Here is a 20,844-nt window from a genome sequence, read left to right as displayed (position 1 = left end):
GAGGCTCAAGGCTATTTTTTACCGGTAGCGATATTGTAATAGCTAAACAAATCCGGTTCGTCGATTACAAAAAGCGGAGAACGATCGAACCGCCTACGGGCATAAAGTTATTTTTACGTGTGAAGTTGAATGTTAGCGCCTACGTAAATAACCGCAGGTGCTTTAAACATTTTATGAAGCAATAAATAATACCGCTTACCCTTACACATCTAACTATCGCATAAAGGAACGTAATCTAACACGTAAGTGTTTTGAATCCACAAGTCCGTTCAAATTGAGTATCCGTTGCTGAAACACTGACGTGTTCAACTATAAAAGAGAAACGGTTCTGCTTGATTTTACGATATTCCATCCATCTATTTGCGTTTAAAATGTTAGATCAAACGCTAAAGTGTATCCAGCAATATGTATGTATTAAGTATTTCATTTCGTCCATGAAATTCTAGAATAAAAAATTGGTTGGAAACGTAATCGTTTTCTTGACATTTTCTTCTAAAATATTTTTTTTATTTAGGCAAATAACACTTGCAAACTTTTATATTACAAATACATAATCGCAATGAAATATATTAAAATATATAAAAAAAAAACAAAAAAAAAACCAAACCCGTTCGCGTAAAGCAATAAATCAAACAAAAATATCATGCAGCCAAATTTTAGCGTAAAAATTTTACCATAAGGACGAATAACTATAACCTTTATAATTCGCGTGTTCAAAGTTCACCTTCCAACTTGTACCAGCTAACATTTATACACAAGTAAAAACAAGTGAAAACGACGAAGCAACAAAACACATTAGTTACCGTCGGAAACCATCCAGGAGCGCTCGGTATTTAATCATACTTGTAAACGTTGAGTCACTGTCTTCGAAAATTGGACGCTGGTGTTGGATGTCGGAGCATTCCCTTAGCACAATTGTGTACTTTATACCGATTTATCGTAGACATCATACTTAATATTATATAAATGTAACAAATACGTCCGTCTTCAGTTTAAAAGCCTGACATTATAAAAATGTAACTAAGTAACATTATTTTTATTTTACAAACAACTCATGACAAAATTATGAATCATTAAGTAAGCTTACATTTTTATAGAAGACGGGTTTATTATAAAACTGTGCTCTATACTATATTGTACTCTACACATACTTAACCGAGATGGCCTAGTGGTAAGAACGCGTGAATCTTAACCGATGATCGCGGGTTCAAACCCGGGCAAGGACCACTGAATTTTCATGTGCTTAATTTCTGATTATAATTCATCTCTATCATTCATTGTTTGACGGTGAAGGTAAACATCGTGAGGAAACGTACATGTGTCTAATTTCACTGAAATTCTGCCAAATGTGTATTCCACCAACCCACATTGGAGCGTGGTGTAATAAGCTTCCAACCTTCTCAAAAAGTGAGAGGAGGCCTTAGCCCAGCAGTGGGACATTCACAGGCTGTTACTGTATACATACTTAATATTATTTTTTGCAAAATTAGAAGTAATAAATTGGTTACTACTTAATTTTTATTGTTCTATATCAATTTAAATACAAAACGACTACTTCCTGCTCGTGTACAGTGGTTTGTTAATAGAAATACCCTAAAAGATTCTTTCAACGGTTCTTCTTGAATAAATTGTCTTATTTCAACAACTGTCAAATGTATAATGCTTAAATATTTTTATAAAATATTTTGTAATGCAGTGATATTATTCAAGGCATTCACCGCGCACGATACGACCCCAGCCTTTGTGTGTGTGCTTTTTAGACATTTCATTAAGGTTAAGTGATATGGATTGCGGTATTGTTAAACAAAGCGATACTAACTTTGTTGCAATGTATACTGTCGAAATGGTACATTTTGTGCCGAAACACCGTTTGCGAATCGTGCAAGTAAGCGTTTTATAATTTCTATGAAGCGCCCGTGTAATGTCATCACTTTTCAATTTTGTTTTTATACTTTAGAACAATGCTTATTTTGATTTGATTTCCTCATTGTTTGGGAACGCTTACGTTCGTAAATGAGGTTTTACATGCTGTTAGAATATTAATCATAATTTATTTCGTCAATTTTAATTTAACATCATAATAAAATTATATCACTGTATCGTTTCGTTTACAATAACGTCATTTATATTCCTTGAAAATTTGATGTTAACACCGGAATACCGTGAAAGGGGTCTACGACCGTATGACGATTCATATATCATTTCAGCACTTCGTCATGATGAAAATATATTTTTCCCTGGGGTGTCGTTATCCTTGAATTTATTATTTAATTCATTACAGTACCGGGCACTGTCTGTCGAAATACACGACTTTCTACCTGTTTTATCCGAGTGTTCATTGGCGACCTATCGGAAATGCTATATATATATTAGTACTGACTAATATATCATCGTAGCTTAAGTTAGTAACAGGCTGAAGTTTACAAAGAGGAAACAAGAATTTTCTAGTTGATTAACTCCAAAGCTTGTGTCACATTTTAAATATGGTGACGATATGTAATAAACGAAAAAGCAGAACAAAGCTGCAAACGATCCCTAGTTAGATATTTAGTTATATCACAAGCAAATAACAATAGTCCCTTGGGCATCACGCAAAATGTTTTCCTACGAAACGATACAAATTAATTACATTAATTAGCGTTTGTTTTTCTATTTAATTATGTCAAAACACACCAGTTTCTATTCTAAACGCAATTTAATATATGAAAATTAGATTAAATAAATAGCAAAAAGCGATAAATTAGAATTGTTATCAGAAATCTTTTAAGCCATTGATTATTCGCTAGCTGGGAATCCGTGTGACATACATCCCGACTTATCGGGGTTACATAATCCGACAAAGAAGCAGCGCCCTAAGCCAAACACAACAAGTTATATAGCGTGAGTAACCGTTGAAGTAGTTCAAGCCTTATTTTTTAGTTACAAGCGCGTTCATATTTCGGCTGAGGTACATTCGACCACTCGGACCCGGTTTTTTCCTCTTTATAGCTCAGACCTTTCCATTTGTTACACATTGCTTATTTACCTTGAATAACACTGGCCAAGTGGAATATTAAGCGAGTTGAAACATAAATTTCAGAAAGTACTGTGCTTACGTGATCTCTAAAAGAGATCGAACCATTGAACAGATGCTGCTAACGAAATTCTATCTTTGATCAAATTTAAACAACTAGTCCGAATAACTTTTTATTACTATACTTAATATAATTTGTAAAATTTGGCAAAGTAATATTGCATTCGAGATTAAAGTAGCTATTGAGTTTCTTGTCGGTTCATCTCGATATAATCTAAATACCGAACCGTTAGCTTTAAATTCAATTGAATCCTATAACTAGACGATTAAAAGTGCTATTTTCATTTGATTTGAACGTACGAGAATCTACGTAACATCATAACTTTAAAACAAAGTTAATTTCTTTATTAGATATACAAAATATTACATGTTTCCTGATCTAAAGTCATGAGATAATTTAGACGTTTCCCCAATCAAAACAACCTCTGATTCCCTCCAACACGTAGCCATTGATACAGAAGGTTTATCAGTCGGTAATTTAGCCGCGGCGGCCATATTGATTGATTACCGCGGCTCGGCTACGCGGTTCACTCTGTTTATACGTTATTTTGGAGTTACTCTGTTTACTTGATTAAGATGAAGACAAAAAGTTAACTTTATATAACAAGTTGAGCGGTTCATGTTTCTAAATGAGATTTCCTTAGGAAATATTAGTTAAAATAAAAGCAACTTCATTATGATTTTTTATTTGAATCTTCAGTCTTCGAGACCGTTAAAGGATATATCTATAATAAATGACAAAAGTTTGTGAGATATCGCCATTACAATTTTAGGTTTTATGTTTATATGTGACATAAATTAAGCCTCAATTATCATGCTATAAATATATATATCGTTATCCATAGTCTATAAAATCTTTTTCAGTGATTTAATAATTAGAATTTGATACATTCGCGTCAAGTGAGGTGCCATCAAGTGACAAGTTACTACCGTCTATCATAGTCATGTTCTTAATATGGAGATATATATGGATAAACTCAGCCAGTTATAGTTACAGATACGAAGCATATTGAGACCGTTGCACCTTTATATTAAGAATAAAAAATAGTAAATGACCTCTGATTGCTCAGTAGATAAGATACATAAATTTTCACCGAAAGTACATGGTTCAAATCCATATAACCACCGCTGATTTTTCACTTGCTGAATTACTCGGTGGTGTTCTAAGTTTCTAGTTTACTTAGGAAAACCCCAATCATATTACCTCACCAACCAAAGCCACCAAACCAGGCGTAAACATAATTTATAACTAAATTTGCAAATGTAGGAACCTTAATATAAAATATAATCGTACGAGTAAAAAACAAACAAGCGATATAACTAAGTTATACAAATAAAGCTAATATTAAAGTCAATACACGCTTAGAATGAAGTCATGAACATAATAATCAAGCTACATAAACCCCATAAACATTAAACACGACGCTAACTTCAATACAGGTTTCTGCTCAAAATGTAATTATTTCCGAAACCTTTCTATTCAACGCTTAACGACGCAAGTGCAGACTTAATGACTACATTTAAATTCAGGATTTAGCCTAATGTCCAAACTAATTGACACAATAAAAGATATTTAAGCATTTTCGTATGAGATCAACATTGGCGTTAATTTTTATCATTTCCAACTACATGGAGAAACACGGTGTTATCAATGCACCTTTGAATGGCTTTGGAAACATTTTAATGATAGCCACTTAGCCATCCCAATTGAAAATAAGCTAGTGCCTAATTGTGACCGTCTACAAATCTATTTACTAAAGTAAAACTTTTATTTATAAGAAATAATCAATAAACTTTATAATAATAATAATACATTATTCACACACGGCCATCTGATCCCAAACTAAGCAGAGCTTGTGCTATGGAAACCAGACAACTGATATACTACATATACTACTTTTCTTTTGTAAATACATACATATATAGATAATTACACCCAGACTCAGGACAAACAGACATGTTCATGCACACAAATGTCTGTCCTGGGTGGGAATCGAACCCACAACCTTCGGCGTGAAAGGCAGTTATCAACCAACCACGCCAACCGGCTCGTCAAATAAAAAAACTTTAGATATTACAATCGTTTTCAACAATGATAATATTTTAAACCAAAACCCAACGACACTAATAGTTAATCCGAAAACGTAAATATTGATAAAAACTTTACAACGCAGAGTAATCGTGACGTCGTTAAGAAATAATTTCCCAAGCGTATATAACTTAAGATAAAAATTGTTTTAAAAACTTAAATATTCACGCACGCGTAAGCATAGATATAACGTATACTGTCAACCGAATAATGCTCAGTGAGCCTTATATAATGAATGCAGCGCAGCCCACCGAACACTCAATCATCAGCCCCGGTAGGGTTGGCCCCGGATCTTCCGGAACCTCCCGCTTCCAAGCCCTTAATGGGGAACTACTTACGGTACGAGATTTCCCCCGAAAATCACTAGATGAATCTTACGCTAGACAGTGTAATGTACATATAAAATGAAATAAGTAAAATTAGAAGTGGAATATGTACTTCGAATCTCGTAATATAAATTTATAACTATAATGTAATATTAAGTGGAGCGTTCTTTTTTATGTTTGTAAACGGTAAGCTCTGAAACTACATAAACGATTTTTGTAATTGTTTCACAATTAGAAAGCTAAGAAAGTAATATACGCTATACTTTAGTACGTAAGTGATTATAAAATAAAAAAAAAAATAGAAAATGTATGTTAAAATATAACTTTAAAGGAACTGAAAATTAGTAAACCCACGCAAACCAACATCAAGTTTAATATTCTCTCATTCTTCTAAGTTAAAACTGACCAGGAATAAACTGCTTTAAAATTATACTTGTAGGTAATTTAATATTTTTGTTTATAGAGAAAATTTTACGTTTTAAACAGTCGTGTCTGAGAACACTTTCTCACAGATAACGCGACATCGTATGACACTGCATTTGCGGTCTGGCAAAGAGATGGTATAACACCGAGCCATCTCGGAAAATCAAACAAAATATAAGCACGAGCATTATCTTATAGGAAATGGGTAGAACAATGTATTACGATTGATATTGTCTTTTTTCAAAACAGTCTTAAATGGTACATCATTTTAAAATACTCATTGCAATAACAAAATTCAAATGTTTATTTATAATAATATAATAATAATATCCTGGGACATTTTTCACACACGGCCATCTGATCCCAAATAAAGCTTGTACAAAGCTTGTGCTATGGAAACCAGACAACGAATATACTACATATACCACTTTTCGTTTGTAAATACATACTTATATAGAAAATTACACCCAGACTCAGGACAAACAGATGGGAATCGAACCCACAACCTCCGGCGTGAAAAGGCAAGTATCTACCAACCACGCCAAACGGCTTGTTTACCTGTATACATTGTATAATTATAAATATCTGGTATGTAAATTTGTTTTCTTTTAAATTCGACAAAAACCGCTAAGATTTTTAACGAATCGGTTTCTTACGATATAAAAACCAATAAGGGGTCATTTACTGAACGTGGTAATAGCCCTAAAACGGCCAAGGTTTTGACGAATGATGTTGTGATCAATAAAAAAAGTCATTATGGCTTCCGTTATGGCACAAAGCGCCAGGTTTACATTATTTCCTTCGACCCTATTGACAAAATATTATATATTTATGCTATCGTCACGGACCTCCCAGAAGGAAATTAAGAAGAACAAGCAAAATACTTCGCATTCATTCTAATAAAATAATTTAAATGATTCATTTATCCTTTTGAAAATTACACGTGCGCGATAAACACAAATTGAATACATCTTAATTCGAAAACAACAATCCTCTTATGGCGATTTTAGGTTCCTCCAATTAACAGCGGAAGACGGGACAAAAGCACTAGTCAAGAAACGCGGATTTTGAAGACAATGGCAGTAATCAAGACGGGCATGTCTCCCCCTGTCCCTTTTGTACTCCTCCGCACCGCTGCGGAATTTATAAGCTTATGATAAACAAGTTTCAAACAATGTACCAGACACTGGAACTAGTAATATTGGACAAGCAGACGGGTAAAGGCTTTGTTATAAAAATGCGCATGCCTGAATAGGATAAGGTAGCGCTTTGGCCTCAAGGTATTACTCATAATATTTTTATGCTATTTTTAGAAAATAGCGAGTGTGGATATGTTTCATCGTTACACAAATAACTAAAACAATAGCAAGATATTTTTAAATGCTGTTCCATTAGTTGGAGTCTTATAATAATTTAATGTGAATAGTGCATCCGCTCCACAGTAGTCAATAATAAATCTATTAATGTTAGTGCTCATTGTCTTCGTACTTTATACTTTTTATTTGAAAAAAGTCAGCCAGTATTTAACACGCATTAAACTGAAGCATAAACAACGTCCAGTCAGATAAAAGTAAACAAAACAGCTATTATGATAAAAGCATCATTAATATTATGCAGCCGTCTGGTCATCATCAACGAATAAACAAACATTATCAATTTTCCTGATATATTTTAACGTAAAATTTCGTTCGTTGAAAACACAGGGAAAGTTCGACACGATAGAAAAATTCGCAAATATTTCCGTTGGCAACTATAGAAACAATTTACACGATCACCTCACTGAATTACGTCATCTCGTTGCCGAATATCGTAATGAGAAAAAAAACGACGACAAGGCCGCACGTCGATGCAGTCCGTTCACTTGCGTTTTCGACTATTCGGGACTGTCGATGTGAGCAGTACGAGCAATCATGGCGTTCGGTTTGCGCGCCAAAAGTCAAGGTGAACCAGTGCCGTTTCCAGAGATCGCATCGATATTTCGTAAACACCAACATCGCGTTGGGTGTACTCTACGCGAAACTAAACGAATCTTGAATCGATATTACCGCAGCGTATCGTCAGATAGTAAAGTATTACGTGTAATTGTAAATTGGCGCCGCCGCCGTTGAAATCGATGCGTCAATTAGTCATAGACACGTGGTGGGTCGCAGCGAAATAATGGTATGGCTGTGACAATTCGATCGCCAAGCACGACCGCAAACGAGGTCGGAGAAACTGGGCGTAGAATTTTCTTCGCAGTAAGCAGACAGCTGTCTGCCGAGTCAGTTTTCACAACAATAAAGTTTGAGTCAACAATAAGCCGTACGCAATCAGTGGTAAACCACGCGAGCGGCTCTTTCCTATTCGCCGAATAAGATATGAAACGTCTCTCTATAGCTGTAATAATGCTTAAGACGCAGACGAAAATAAAATGTAAATAATGGAATATTTAATGTACTAACTAAATTCGATATTAAAGAAATGGTAATAAATTATACGTAGCCGAGGATAGTAATGAAATTAAAAAAAAGAAAACGTACAACCGTGAGAAACCGGCATAGCCGACAGACACAAATGGACTTGGATGATGTGTACTCAAATATAACGGGCGTAATGTATGATGTACTTTTCTAAGTAGACCGTGCCTCGAAAGTAGTGAACGTGCGTGGAGCTTGGCATGACAAATATGGAGACCGTAATCCTCTGGCGAGACAGTTTCACAGAGCCTTATTAACAATAAAAACACGCGTATAATGAATGCCAAAATAGGTCGTTACCTATATAATTTATTTATTTTTGTAAAGCTGTCCCAATTGATATTAAATTGTTATTCTACACAAAATAATAAAGGCAGGCTTATTAATTAAAATGCTTTTAACATAACAACCAAATTATTTTTGCACAATATTTAAGAACTTGTTTATTCAAAATAGAACATTATCAATATAAATATTCATGAGATCGTTACTTTACATTAAATATTTTCAATTACCTACGTAAACATAATAAGCGTTGTTTTTACATTCTACTCTCGCTCCATTTAGATAGCTAACAAAGCTTATTTAGAAAAATACAAAGTTCAAAAAGTACAAAGAGAAAACTTGAGATGACAAAAATATGATACAAGAGTTCACCAAGTTGTAATAAGTTAGAACACGGCCTCCGTAAGAGTTCTTTTTTAACTTGTAAAAGGCGACGTTCGGATGGCAAAAAATCTTAACTTGGCGAAACATCAACGCGCTCCGTCGTCAACGGTGAAAGTTGGAGCCGAGGGTACAATCAAACAAAAAACTTTGAAGCGCTCATATTAAATTATACGAGACTACTTGCGTCGCCTCACAATTAAACTGAGATAAAACATTCAGATAGCGCCGAATAACATTCGATATTTAATTTTAAAACCATTTCAAATTATTATCTGAGTAATTATCAGCTATCAGGACCATCGAAAACGTTATTTGCAGATTATTATTTAAATTTCTCTATCTCGGCGGCTATTTTTACCGCAATGCTAAATCACTCAATCCATTAAAAACCTGTATCTAGAATTTACCTTGTAAGGACAGTCGGCGTATCGAGTAATAACATCAGTTGGAACCAGTCGCGGCTCGACTACGAATGGTGAAAACAAGTTATTTCTACATTTCTGTTCGTTTGTTGAGGGATTCTCGGAGGGTAATAGACTCATACAAAGTTGATCGTTTAGCGTAGGATGCGCTGCACGTGGGCGCTTCGACTCTCTTTTGTCGAGAGCTTATGTCTTCCATTTCGAGTGCCGACTTCAACTTGATTCTATATTGACATCCTTATATTGTAAGTCGCTTCTTTGCTGACATTTAAAAAGAAGAAACAAACTAAAGAAATAGATTTTCTTACGTTAAATAACACTGAAGTAAAATAAATAAATTAAACAGGACAAAAACATAAAAAAAAAACTGAAGGAATATTAAGCAATCTTAAGTGGTTTTATCTATGCAAACGTAACTTCACATTAAGGGCAATGGGTTCTAAAAGTATAACCTACACACATTTAGCGGATAAAGCTATCTTGTTAGCATTTTTATCATTTAGCTAATTGTAGGATGTGAAGTGAAGCGATGTTTAGACAAAGCGTTGTAATCACACGATAATGTTACAGTGTTGTTCAGTGAATTGTACCACATTATTGTTCATCATTACTATGTAGGTTACACGCAGCGCAGAGGCCACTGTCCAATGACTTAGTTAATTTTGCGATCCGCTACCTTACTGTCGACTCTTAAGATAACTTTTTTTATTTAGTAAATATTGTTTATATAATTATATATTTCAATGTCTAATTCGTATTATTTACTTTATTCTTAGACTTTAATTTTATCTACAAAGCATCTTCGGTTAACAGAACTAATGAAACAATGTCTTTGAATGAATAATTGACATTATTACATTTTTCAACCTCGTCTGCGTCTTAGGAATTTTTTCATTATTTTCTTTAATACAAAATATAAAACTAAATTCTTTAGAAATTCTTAATGTCTAGGAATAAATAAATACACATTACAATTTACAACAAAGTGTACGCTGGTTGCAACGATGCTGCAATTCCAGTAAATATGTATACGACGCCAGATCTCTTAGTATTAAAGTATCCAATATTGTGTTCATGTAAATTCTGAAATAGTATGCGCCAATTTAATACTTATATCATCTATTTTGGACGGTCGCCAAATTCACCTGCAACGAGTTAGCGCGAGCAGGTTGTAGGTATAATAAATAATACGCCCGAAGATCTGCCAAATATTAAACTAGAAAACATAAGATTTTATATGAATTAATGTAATATAATATAATTACATTGACTTTCAACGCAGCAAATTGAAGAATTGAACAATTTATTTTTCACACGAACATTTAGTTTACGTTGTTATATAAAAAAAAATTAGTCAGTAAATATTTATTTAATAACTATAACAGAGCATACATCACATTTATATATCTAAAAATATATATTTAAAACTTTTAAATACAAATTATAGTATTTAGATATGAGAATATAAATGCTATTTTTGGTGAGACCATTGTCTTATTTAACCCATAAAAATAAATTCTAAAATGATTTTAAAAAGTTCAAAATAAAGATAACTCACAAAAGAAAACCACGAAGAGTACTTATTTAAGAAATTGGTAACTCGAATTCAAATTCAAAATTGTCTCCAAGGCTGAATATCAATAAACCTTATCTAGAACCGTGTGCTGGCGAGGGGCAGATCTGAGGCCAATAGATCGCTATCTTGATAGCTGTCACGTGCTTATAATTATACAGGAGGAGACGATTTGAGTATCGACGGCTTTCTTGTCTATTGCAGTGCATATACGTATTCCACGTATAATTTTCATATTCTAGAAGTTCCTAAATAGATCAAAACATATTTTGTAAAATTTAAAAGGATATCCGTAACCGTAACAGCCTGTGAATGTCCCACTGCTGGGCTAAATGCCTCCTCTCCTCTATTTGAGGAGAAGGTTTGGAGCTTATTCCACCACGCTGCTCCAATGCGGCAGAAATTCAGTGAAATTAGACACATGCATGTTTCCTCACGATGTTTTACGTCATCGTAAAGAACGAGATGAATTATAATCACAAATAAAGCACATGAAAATTCAGTGGTGCTTGCCCGGGTTTGAACCCACGATCATCGTTTAAGATTCACGCGTTTTTACCACTGGGCCATCTCGGCTCTTACAAGAATATAAGTAAAACTAGTTATTTACAAACTTTTGGTTACGTTTACGAAATCATATGAAATATGAACTCAATGTAGTAACTTATAATTTTTATAATATTTCAGTAGATAAAGTTCAAAATGTCTTAAATTCATATCCGTAATTGCTTAAGCCATTGAAAACCTCTAGAAACTTTTGGCACGAGGGTCCAGTTACTTTCAGTGATGCTGCTAATAAGAGATCTGTCGTATCTTGAGAACCTACTAATCGTGAAGTTTCAATAGGATTCCAGCGACAAAGGCCAAGGTCGAACTACAATGTTGCAGAAGCATAGAAATTTGTATCTTATAAATGTTTTATTAGAATTTCATTTACTTTGCAAACATAATATATATAAATAGTTTTTGTATTTCCGAGAGCCGGGATGGCCCAATGGCCAGAATAACGGGAATCTTAATCGAAGATTGCGAGTTCAAACCCGAGCATGCATCGCTGAATTTTCATGCGCTTAATTTGTTTATAATTCACCTCGTGTACGACGGTGAACGAAGACATCGTGAGGAAACCTACATGTATAGAATGAAAATATTCCATTGAAGTAATCGCCAAACCTTCACCTCAAAATGAGTAGACAAGAATTTGTAATCTAGAAGTTTATGAAATAATAAGTTGAATTAAATAATGGATTCCTTAAATTGCACCAATCTTGCATCAGAATAAAATAATTACAATGTAAATCTGCGAAATTTTACTTGAAAGAATTACTTACAAAATAATTGATGGGATGTATGTATGTTTATGTAAATGATATACAAATCTATATATCGTGTAATAGGTAATTGTATTTTTTATCATAAAAAATATGTTATGTTTAATTTACGCCTAACGATAGCAGTATTGCATACGTATCAAATGTATTAATAAAACGATCCTTTTAAAGAATAATATAATAGCATTGGAAATGACTCACCGTTTCCAGTAGCACAATATACCTAACTCGAACTGTCTACGCCGCTCGCATCACGTAGTTGGACGAGTTTATTTATTTGTGATTAAATATATTTATTATGAACTATGACTTTGAGTGACGAACTTTGTTTAATTCATTATTTATCAGTTTACAGTTACGATCTAGGTGTAGCCGCGACTTTAATCGACGATTTATTGACATAGTGGCTTCGACTATCCGCACGTAAAATGCCTGGTTAAATCTTTATTGCACAAATAGACTATATTGATATTTCGTCAAACACAAACTTACCAATCGTTCTACCGCTAAGCAGAAATTTTGTAGTGTTGTCTTCACGTTTGAAGATATACTGAATCAGTATAATTATAGCCAAAGGCCTATTCTTAAGGGTAATCCTTTGACTATGGATGGAATGAATATAAACGACTTTTATTTCCCATTACCTCAGTATACAAAATGTCTAAGAGGAAGACTGTACACGGCAGGTCGTTAACTATCTCGGATAATAATTATCACCCTTCGGTCAAAATCGGTAAGAGACTAAGGGTTAAGTCAAACTCATCACTTTTTATGATCTTTAAACATGGATTAGAATTAGAGAGAGATCATTCTTTTTCTAATCTTTGACAGACAAGGACGACAAGATAGTATCTTTACTTAATATAATAAATGCAAAACTGATTTTGATTTTTTTATAACACTATCACGTCTTAACTACTCAATCGAACATCATGAAATTTCGATGTTGCATACAGAAAAGGACATAGGGTTATTACCTAAAAAAGTTAACGCCTCCCTTACACTCGGGCGAAGCCGCGGGTTTAAACTAGCTTTAATATAATTAGTACAACGATATCTTATTGGCAACCCATAGAATTGGAATTTCTATTGAGTGAGTTTTTAAGTCTAAGCTATACTCTTGTGGAATTTAAAACATAATTCTAATAACTTTAAAGTTCTGTTTATTTAAACAATATGATATTATAATAAAAATATTGTTAGTATTATGAAACCATTCATAAAAATTATCATCGAAATGCATTGTAACTAAAGTGTGTCACGAAACAGTTGATGTCATGTTTCCGACAAGCAGTCTCGCTTGGCTTGCGGAAAAATAGCCTCTAAGGCGTATGCTTAGGGTGGCTAATTGTTTGAATACTAAAAAACTCTGCTACTTTGTATGAACACTACTGCAAGAGTAGAAGCGAACTTTACAATGTAAGAGGAACGAAAGTTATATTGTGAATATATATTTAGCCGGCGTGAAATACACACGGACAGACAATAAGAAAATATCTATAACAGTTAATTTCATGATCAACGGAGACTAGCCACTGCGAAGGAGACATTATAGTTCATGACTATGTGTGCGCAAACACAGGAATACATTTGTGTGCCTTTATTCCCTCACTCTCAAACCGATGGGACAGCAAACTGACACAGCTGGACAGATCGGCTTAGTATAACTTTTTTTTAGCCTTTTGCCTTCCACTTCTGAACGAAACCCTCCCCCATAGAACGCCGACCATCCCGATCTTGGGCTGTCCGCGTCCATCCCGTACCTGCCACCTTTTTTAAATGTTCGGTCCATCTTGTCACAGGGCGTCCTACACTACGTTTGCCTAAGCGTGGTCTCCACTCTAACACATGGCTGCTCCATCGGCCATCAATGCGCCTGGAGACATGACCAGCCCTCTTCCACTGCAGCGAGCTAATTCTAAGCGCGATGTCGGTGACTTTAGTTCTTTGGCGAATGTCCTCATTTCGGATTCTATCTGCCAGAGAAACAACAAACAACAAAATTTTCTCAATCAAGCTCGTATTACGGATCGGTTTCTAATTAATTAAAAACATGGCCCTTTTTTATTTAACCAAAAGAAACAATATTACACACATTTAAATGAATTTAGCGAAGCGGGAATGTGACCGCTTTTTAATGTCATTTTAAATTTGAATACCAAACTTTGTTTAATGTTTACAGTTGAGATGTCATTGACTTTGGCCATACACTGTTTCGGTATAGTTAGTTAATTAATTTTATTTTTAAGCAAGACTAATAGAAGATTTAAAAATTAAACTCAATCATCGTGCGATTATGAAATATAAAGACTTCACGTGAAAGAATTGACATGACATTTTCTTATAAAATCCTACTCGAATAAAGAATTTTATGATTTTAATATTTAAGTAAAAATAAGACTTACCTAATTTATAAACGCTGATTAGCCGCTTTTTAATCAAAGATTGATTTCTCTCTTTCTGTCATTATTGATTTGACACTCGCAAGAAGAACACAGCTTGTTTAAGTAATCACTCGCTAAAAGAAGGCCTGTATTTAGGAGCGATTTTACCCGAGCACGAGATGAATATAAACACAAAATAAACACACTAAACTTTTGTGGTGCTTCTTCGGAATTGAGCCCCAAAATTATCAATAATATTCACATGTTCTCATCACTGGACCATTTCGGCTAAGGCCACAGAGATATCAATAAATTGTATATAACAAACTTGTATGTACATAACTGTGATTCATTTACTTGATACACCTGATAATTAAAATTTGTTTAAAAAATTATCTCTTTAGGAGTAACTGGTTAAAAAGGACAGAAAAACTATTCGGTTATAGTTTTATTTCTTATGACCTGCCAATGTTGACAATGACCTGCGTTTGCGAATCTATTTAACTTTTACCATTACAATAAAATATTTTCGTTCCTTTGTGAATTATAAATGATACTTGTACATACTTTAGCTTTAATTATTAATGGTTTTTAATGAATTTTTAAATTGAGATCGTTCGGGAGGAAAACTTTGTTCACAAAATGTCTTAACTTTTTTCACTATACTAACGGCCAGTGAATGTCCCACTCAGGTCAGGCTCAGGCCTCATCCCATCTTAAGTTCCTCTTTAGCGAATAAGCTCCAACGGTTCAGTTGTGTCTGTTGTTTAGAGCGCGACACATTTGATTACGATAAATGAATCTATTTATTTCTCTGGGTGTGTAAAAATAAAGACGACCCGATTGTATAAAAAGTATAAAATAGATTAAACAGGAAATATAATTCTTTGATATTAAAAAGGTAACTCCGTCTCTTGTTGCAATTTTCGCATTGAATATTTAAGCATGGTCGTGAATTAATGAATTTTTTTAGACTACGAAATAATAACTAACATTTTTTTAACTTCAAACGCATTAGTTCCTTTTTTATTACAAATACTATCGTTAGTATTTATTTAAAAACAAACTAAAATATGTAACACAATTATTAGACAACTAAATTAAAATGTCACATAATCTCTTTATGCTGCGATAAATAATTGCCCCATCGCGTGTATTACATAACTTAGTATCATTACGTCGACGTGGCATTGTGAATTCATATGCCTTCAGAACTGAACGTATTGGATGCAATAAGCAATTTATGATAATAACAGGTCTCACTTATAAAGAAGAATCTTACCATTTTAATCATTATTATCATAATGCTTGTTAGTTTTTTGTTTTTTTTTTTCTCAGATTGACCCAAAAACTACTATTCCGATTGATATGGAACTTTCATATTATATTACTTTATAGTTCCAAAAAGATAGGGTACAAAATGTGCATATATTTTAAGATCCAGCTTATTACGTCAACATAGTCGCAGAGAAAAATGTCCAGGCCTTTCAAAAATGCTTCCAAAACTATATCAGATACACGACATGTTTTTATTTAAGATGTTAATCTTACCTACACCATATTACTATTACAGAAACGACAGTAGCCATTTTCTTGTTTAAAATGTGAATGTCGTTTGCATTGCAATATGAATGACAGTTATACAGATATTACAGGATATTTTAATGAACACATGAAAAAAAGATGTATTAGCATAGTACAGTTTTAATGTATCATTATTTAATACGTACAAAGTACAGTAATTTTTCAAATATATTTTATAAAGTCACAATAAAAAATATTCACGCAAACACAGTACGCGTAGTTCGCAGTACTATTCCTATTGCTAATAAAATGTCACCTCTACACGAAACAATCTGTTATTTTAGACATGAATTCGTCAACAGATAATAAAAATGAGTCAAACAAGTCAAGCGGAGGTTACACTTGACCTTGTTAAGGTTGAAGTGACATTCTCCAGAAAGCCTATTCGTTTATTGATAACTATTAATATGTGACCTCACTTTGCCTTAAAGACAAAGTAACTTAAAACCATTATGAGCTTAGCTTATTGTCCCAGGCTTTTGTAAAAATATAATGAACAGGTATCACAGACGATCCATATTTGACTTGTGTCAATTAGAGGACATTCAGTGTTTTTTTTATTTAATTAATTGGCAGCAATTTAACTAGACTGTTATATTATTATATAATAAACTTACAATAACTTAACTGACATTGAACTGACTTTCGGAACTTTTTACTGACAATAAAACTTGAACTTAAGTCACTACAATGCTTTCGTTTAACTACAGTGATAATCTACTGATTTAGAAAAAATAAAGCGATTGTAACATTTCTATGTCAGAAACGTTGCATTCAATTCTGACATTGATAAATATATAAGTTTCACATCAAAATCTCATAATATCTACCTTGCCTACATTGTTACGCAGTCTGTTTAGAAACTTGTATGTAACTTAAGTTTTTGTCTAAACATGGTTAGCTAACCCAATGTGACCCGTGTTACCGTGTGCCTGAGCGTGTTGACATATTTTTAAACATGACAGGCGGGTAAACACGTTTATGGAAATAAGCAAATTTAACGACAAAGTTTATTGGTTACTTTTGATTTTAGAATCTCGTTAGTGGAAATCTTTCGTATTTTTGTACACAAAAACTAATTTTTTATATCAAACCATAGTTGTTGTAGCAAAGATAGTTTTGAAGAACATAGAACCTATCAACCATCTGAAATCCAGTGATTTAAGATTGAAGTCCCATGTCCGACAGACTGGAAGACATCAAGATGCTACTTGAGTGTCTTCACTCTGATACTTTTATTTCATTTATAGCGGCAATTTAAGTATCTTAGTTCTTCTTATATATACAGATAAACTGTTAATAATAGACATAAACTATAATATTATATACCTAACTTGTACATTTTTGACATATGACTAATTTGATCTCACCTTCACGACCTTTAAAGGGTGAAACGGATTGCGTATTATATAATTAATCCAGTAGTAAGCGGTTTACATTACGAACAATCGGCAACAACGAAATATCTTCTTTTTGTTGTTGTGTTGTCACCGGTAAAAATGTAAGTAAAATTTAAAATCTTGAACTTGGTATTAAAATTTACTTGCAAGATTTAAACAACAGTTGAAGTTGAAAAAGACTTGTAATGACTATCGATCGAGAAACTTCTCTAGTGATAAAACAATCATATACATATCTAATAAATAGCCGTATGTATACCATAGATTTCAATGTCTAAGTACTTTTTGCATAAGCAAATATTGACGCAACATTTTATTGTACATTCACATTTTTACATAGTTTTTACCTTAACTCGTAGCCCGCACCATTCTCATCGATCTTAGAAACGAATAATAATGATCGGTTTCCGGTTTTTTGTGAAGATAAAATACAGATTATAAATAGTTGTCACTTGTTACGTTATATGTATAACGTTACGTATATGATAGTGATGGAAATTAATTGAAATTATATTTTTGTTTTATTTAGTTTTTTGTCTATATTCTAAATATTGACAAAAAACTAAAAACAGAGTCCGTCGCGTCTGCCTGTCTGTTTGTTACGCATTCACGGCTAAACTCGCTCGCCATTTATGAAGCAAGCTTGAACCCCAATTAAAAGACATAGGCTTTATAATTTTGCATTTATAATATCAGTAAATAGATTATACGGATTAAATACAAGACGTAAAGAAAAATCTTAACGATGATACTTTGTGTGAGATAATGATGTGTATCTAATTCTACTATAGAATTAGTTCGCTGAAGTGGAAGTGGGCTGGTCATGTCTCCAGGCGCATTGATGGCCGATGGATCCGACACGTGTTAGAGTGGAGACCACGCTTAGGCAAACGTACCGTAGCAAGGTGGACCGACGATTTATAAAAGGTAGCAGGTACGGGCTGGATGCGGACTGCCCAAGATCGGGATGATTAGCGATCTATGGGGGAGGCTTTCGTCCAGCAGTGTGCGGCAAAAGGATAATTTAAATATAAAACTATGCTGAGAAGAAATTGTTACATTGCGTTAAATGTATAAAGAACGAAAAATAAGATTATTAGATTAATCTTAATAGACCACCAATTCTTAGTGGATAGAAAAGAAAAAAAAAACTGTAATTCCATGTTTGAGTTATATCTCATTATTAATAGTTACCTAATAACAATATTATAAATATGATAACTTTATTGAATGTTTATTTCTTACATAAGGATTGGGCTCGGCATTAGCTTATCTATTAAGATTCTAATTAGATTTGGCATAAAAATCAATTATATCGTAAATTGAACATAAGGTGCTATATAATTTATAAAAATCGAAGCAATCCAGTAGCATCTAGTTATTACATTATATACAATATTTATATCCAAGAACGATATTATGTAATTCTATTCATAAATATAATATTATATACTTAAGTATTATTTATCAATAGCGACAGCTTTCTATCATGCATTAAACGTAGACATAACAACACTATTAATGACTCATTATTATAACTACAATTAAATCATGATTTTGATTACTTTCACAGCACTTTTTTTATGCCTGATATTAAGCATCGACACGGTCTAGGATGTAGCACATTTTTAAAATGATTTAACGAATATTTTTTGTTTCCTATCATAACACTATCATAGCGACACTAATAGCAAATTGCGTATTATAGTTTAAATATCAATTTAATTTATATTTACTTAATCGAATATCGGGGTTGCCACATATTTATATAGGGAAACTAATAAGGAAGGTATATAAATAATGATTGATATCAAAAAGTTACTGGGAATTTACCGCGTCATTAATTCTTTCGTCGCCTAGCTGTCTAGAATAATCTAATTAGGATTATCAACACATTTTATAACACAAAATCTTTCGTAATATTTGTTTACATTCTACGGTTCGTGTATGGTTTCGTACTGATAACAGATAACAAGTTGTAAGTGACGTAACCTAACTCCGAGCTGCCAAATAGGTTACAACTAGGCGTCATCTACGTTAGAGGCTAGTATGATTACAGTCTGCACTGTAAACTCTTTCCCTTCACGGCTAGCATTTGCCAAGGTCAACCACGCCGCGATGCAGACCGGCAACATCGTGTACCAAATACATTACTAACACTATAAACTAAACTATAAAAACAAACAAACGACTCACCTGTTCTTTTCCAACTCGTTATGAGTGGTCCTGGAACAGAAAACAAACAATTTGTAACCGGCCACCGACACTTCACAATGAACACTTTACACCACAATTCACTCGATTCACTACACTTCCAGTTCGCGGGCGACACTCACCTGCTGCCCTGCGATTTTTTCGTCTTCGGCCGCCTTCCACCAGCACGAGTCTCCTCGTACGCCGGCAAACTCGACGCGTACCCGTGTTCCGACTCTGCAACAAAGAAAACTGCAATTCCGTCAAAATCAGCTGATTATGGCGAGGCAAAAATAGACGGGAGCCATGTTGACGTGTGCGAGTAGTGCACTCGATTGACAATTCAAACAAAGAAAATCCAATTCACCTCTATCTCGCCTTTCGATGTATTCAGCAGCTTGGATCAGGTCAGCAATACTCATATTTATAAAATCCCGGTTTGACACAGGTGTTCACAAACGTCACACGACTTTATTCGATTAAAAACTATAAATAAAAGTATCTTTATTCGCTCCGAAGTTCACGACTGCGTTTACCGATGTCAAAAACACACTAGGCGAGTCGGGACGCGCGACCGTGTACAGCGCTTCGTAATTTGTCGGCTGCGCTCGTGCAGCGCTCGGTCGGCCAATCGCGCGCGAGCATTGTCCACAATAAAATACCTGGGTCAATCACGTGAACTTTGTGTTTCCAAACAAAACATTTTTTTTTACACGCTTCAAGTAGGGTTCGCAATATTCAACATGATTCACTTATTTTGTACTTTTTATATAAAAACTGAGAACAAATTAGGTATAAAGTTGCATTCCTGTTAATAACTAATATAAAAACTTTTCAAATAAATTTCTATGTTAAAAACCTACACATTATTATGATCGTCATATCATAAAATTTATCTTAGTTCACACTTAAGATTAGGAA

General features: G+C 33.7%; 1 protein-coding gene across 2 annotated transcripts in view; it reads right to left on the bottom strand.

The window, feature by feature from the left end:
* Positions 1 to 20,461, bottom strand: part of LOC126772253 (max dimerization protein 4-like) — a 282,429-nt gene extending 261,968 nt beyond the window's left edge. Inside the window, exons 1-3 of one of the 2 annotated variants that reach the window (XM_050492540.1) lie at positions 20,291 to 20,461; positions 20,067 to 20,175; positions 19,927 to 19,956 (exon numbers count right to left, since the gene is read on the bottom strand). In XM_050492540.1, coding sequence (XP_050348497.1) covers positions 19,927 to 19,956; positions 20,067 to 20,175; positions 20,291 to 20,345 — 194 coding nt within the window. In that variant the 5' untranslated portion in view covers positions 20,346 to 20,461. The remainder of the gene's footprint in view (positions 1 to 19,926; positions 19,957 to 20,066; positions 20,176 to 20,290) is intronic. The other variant, XM_050492541.1, reaches the window with a different exon arrangement.
* Positions 20,462 to 20,844: the final 383 nt, after the last annotated feature.

Source organism: Nymphalis io, chromosome 12 (genome assembly GCF_905147045.1).
Source record: "Nymphalis io chromosome 12, ilAglIoxx1.1, whole genome shotgun sequence".
NCBI classification, from domain to species: Eukaryota; Metazoa; Arthropoda; class Insecta; order Lepidoptera; family Nymphalidae; genus Nymphalis; species Nymphalis io.
The sequence above is the reverse complement of the archived record's forward strand: the minus strand, read 5'-3'. Positions and strand labels throughout refer to the sequence as shown.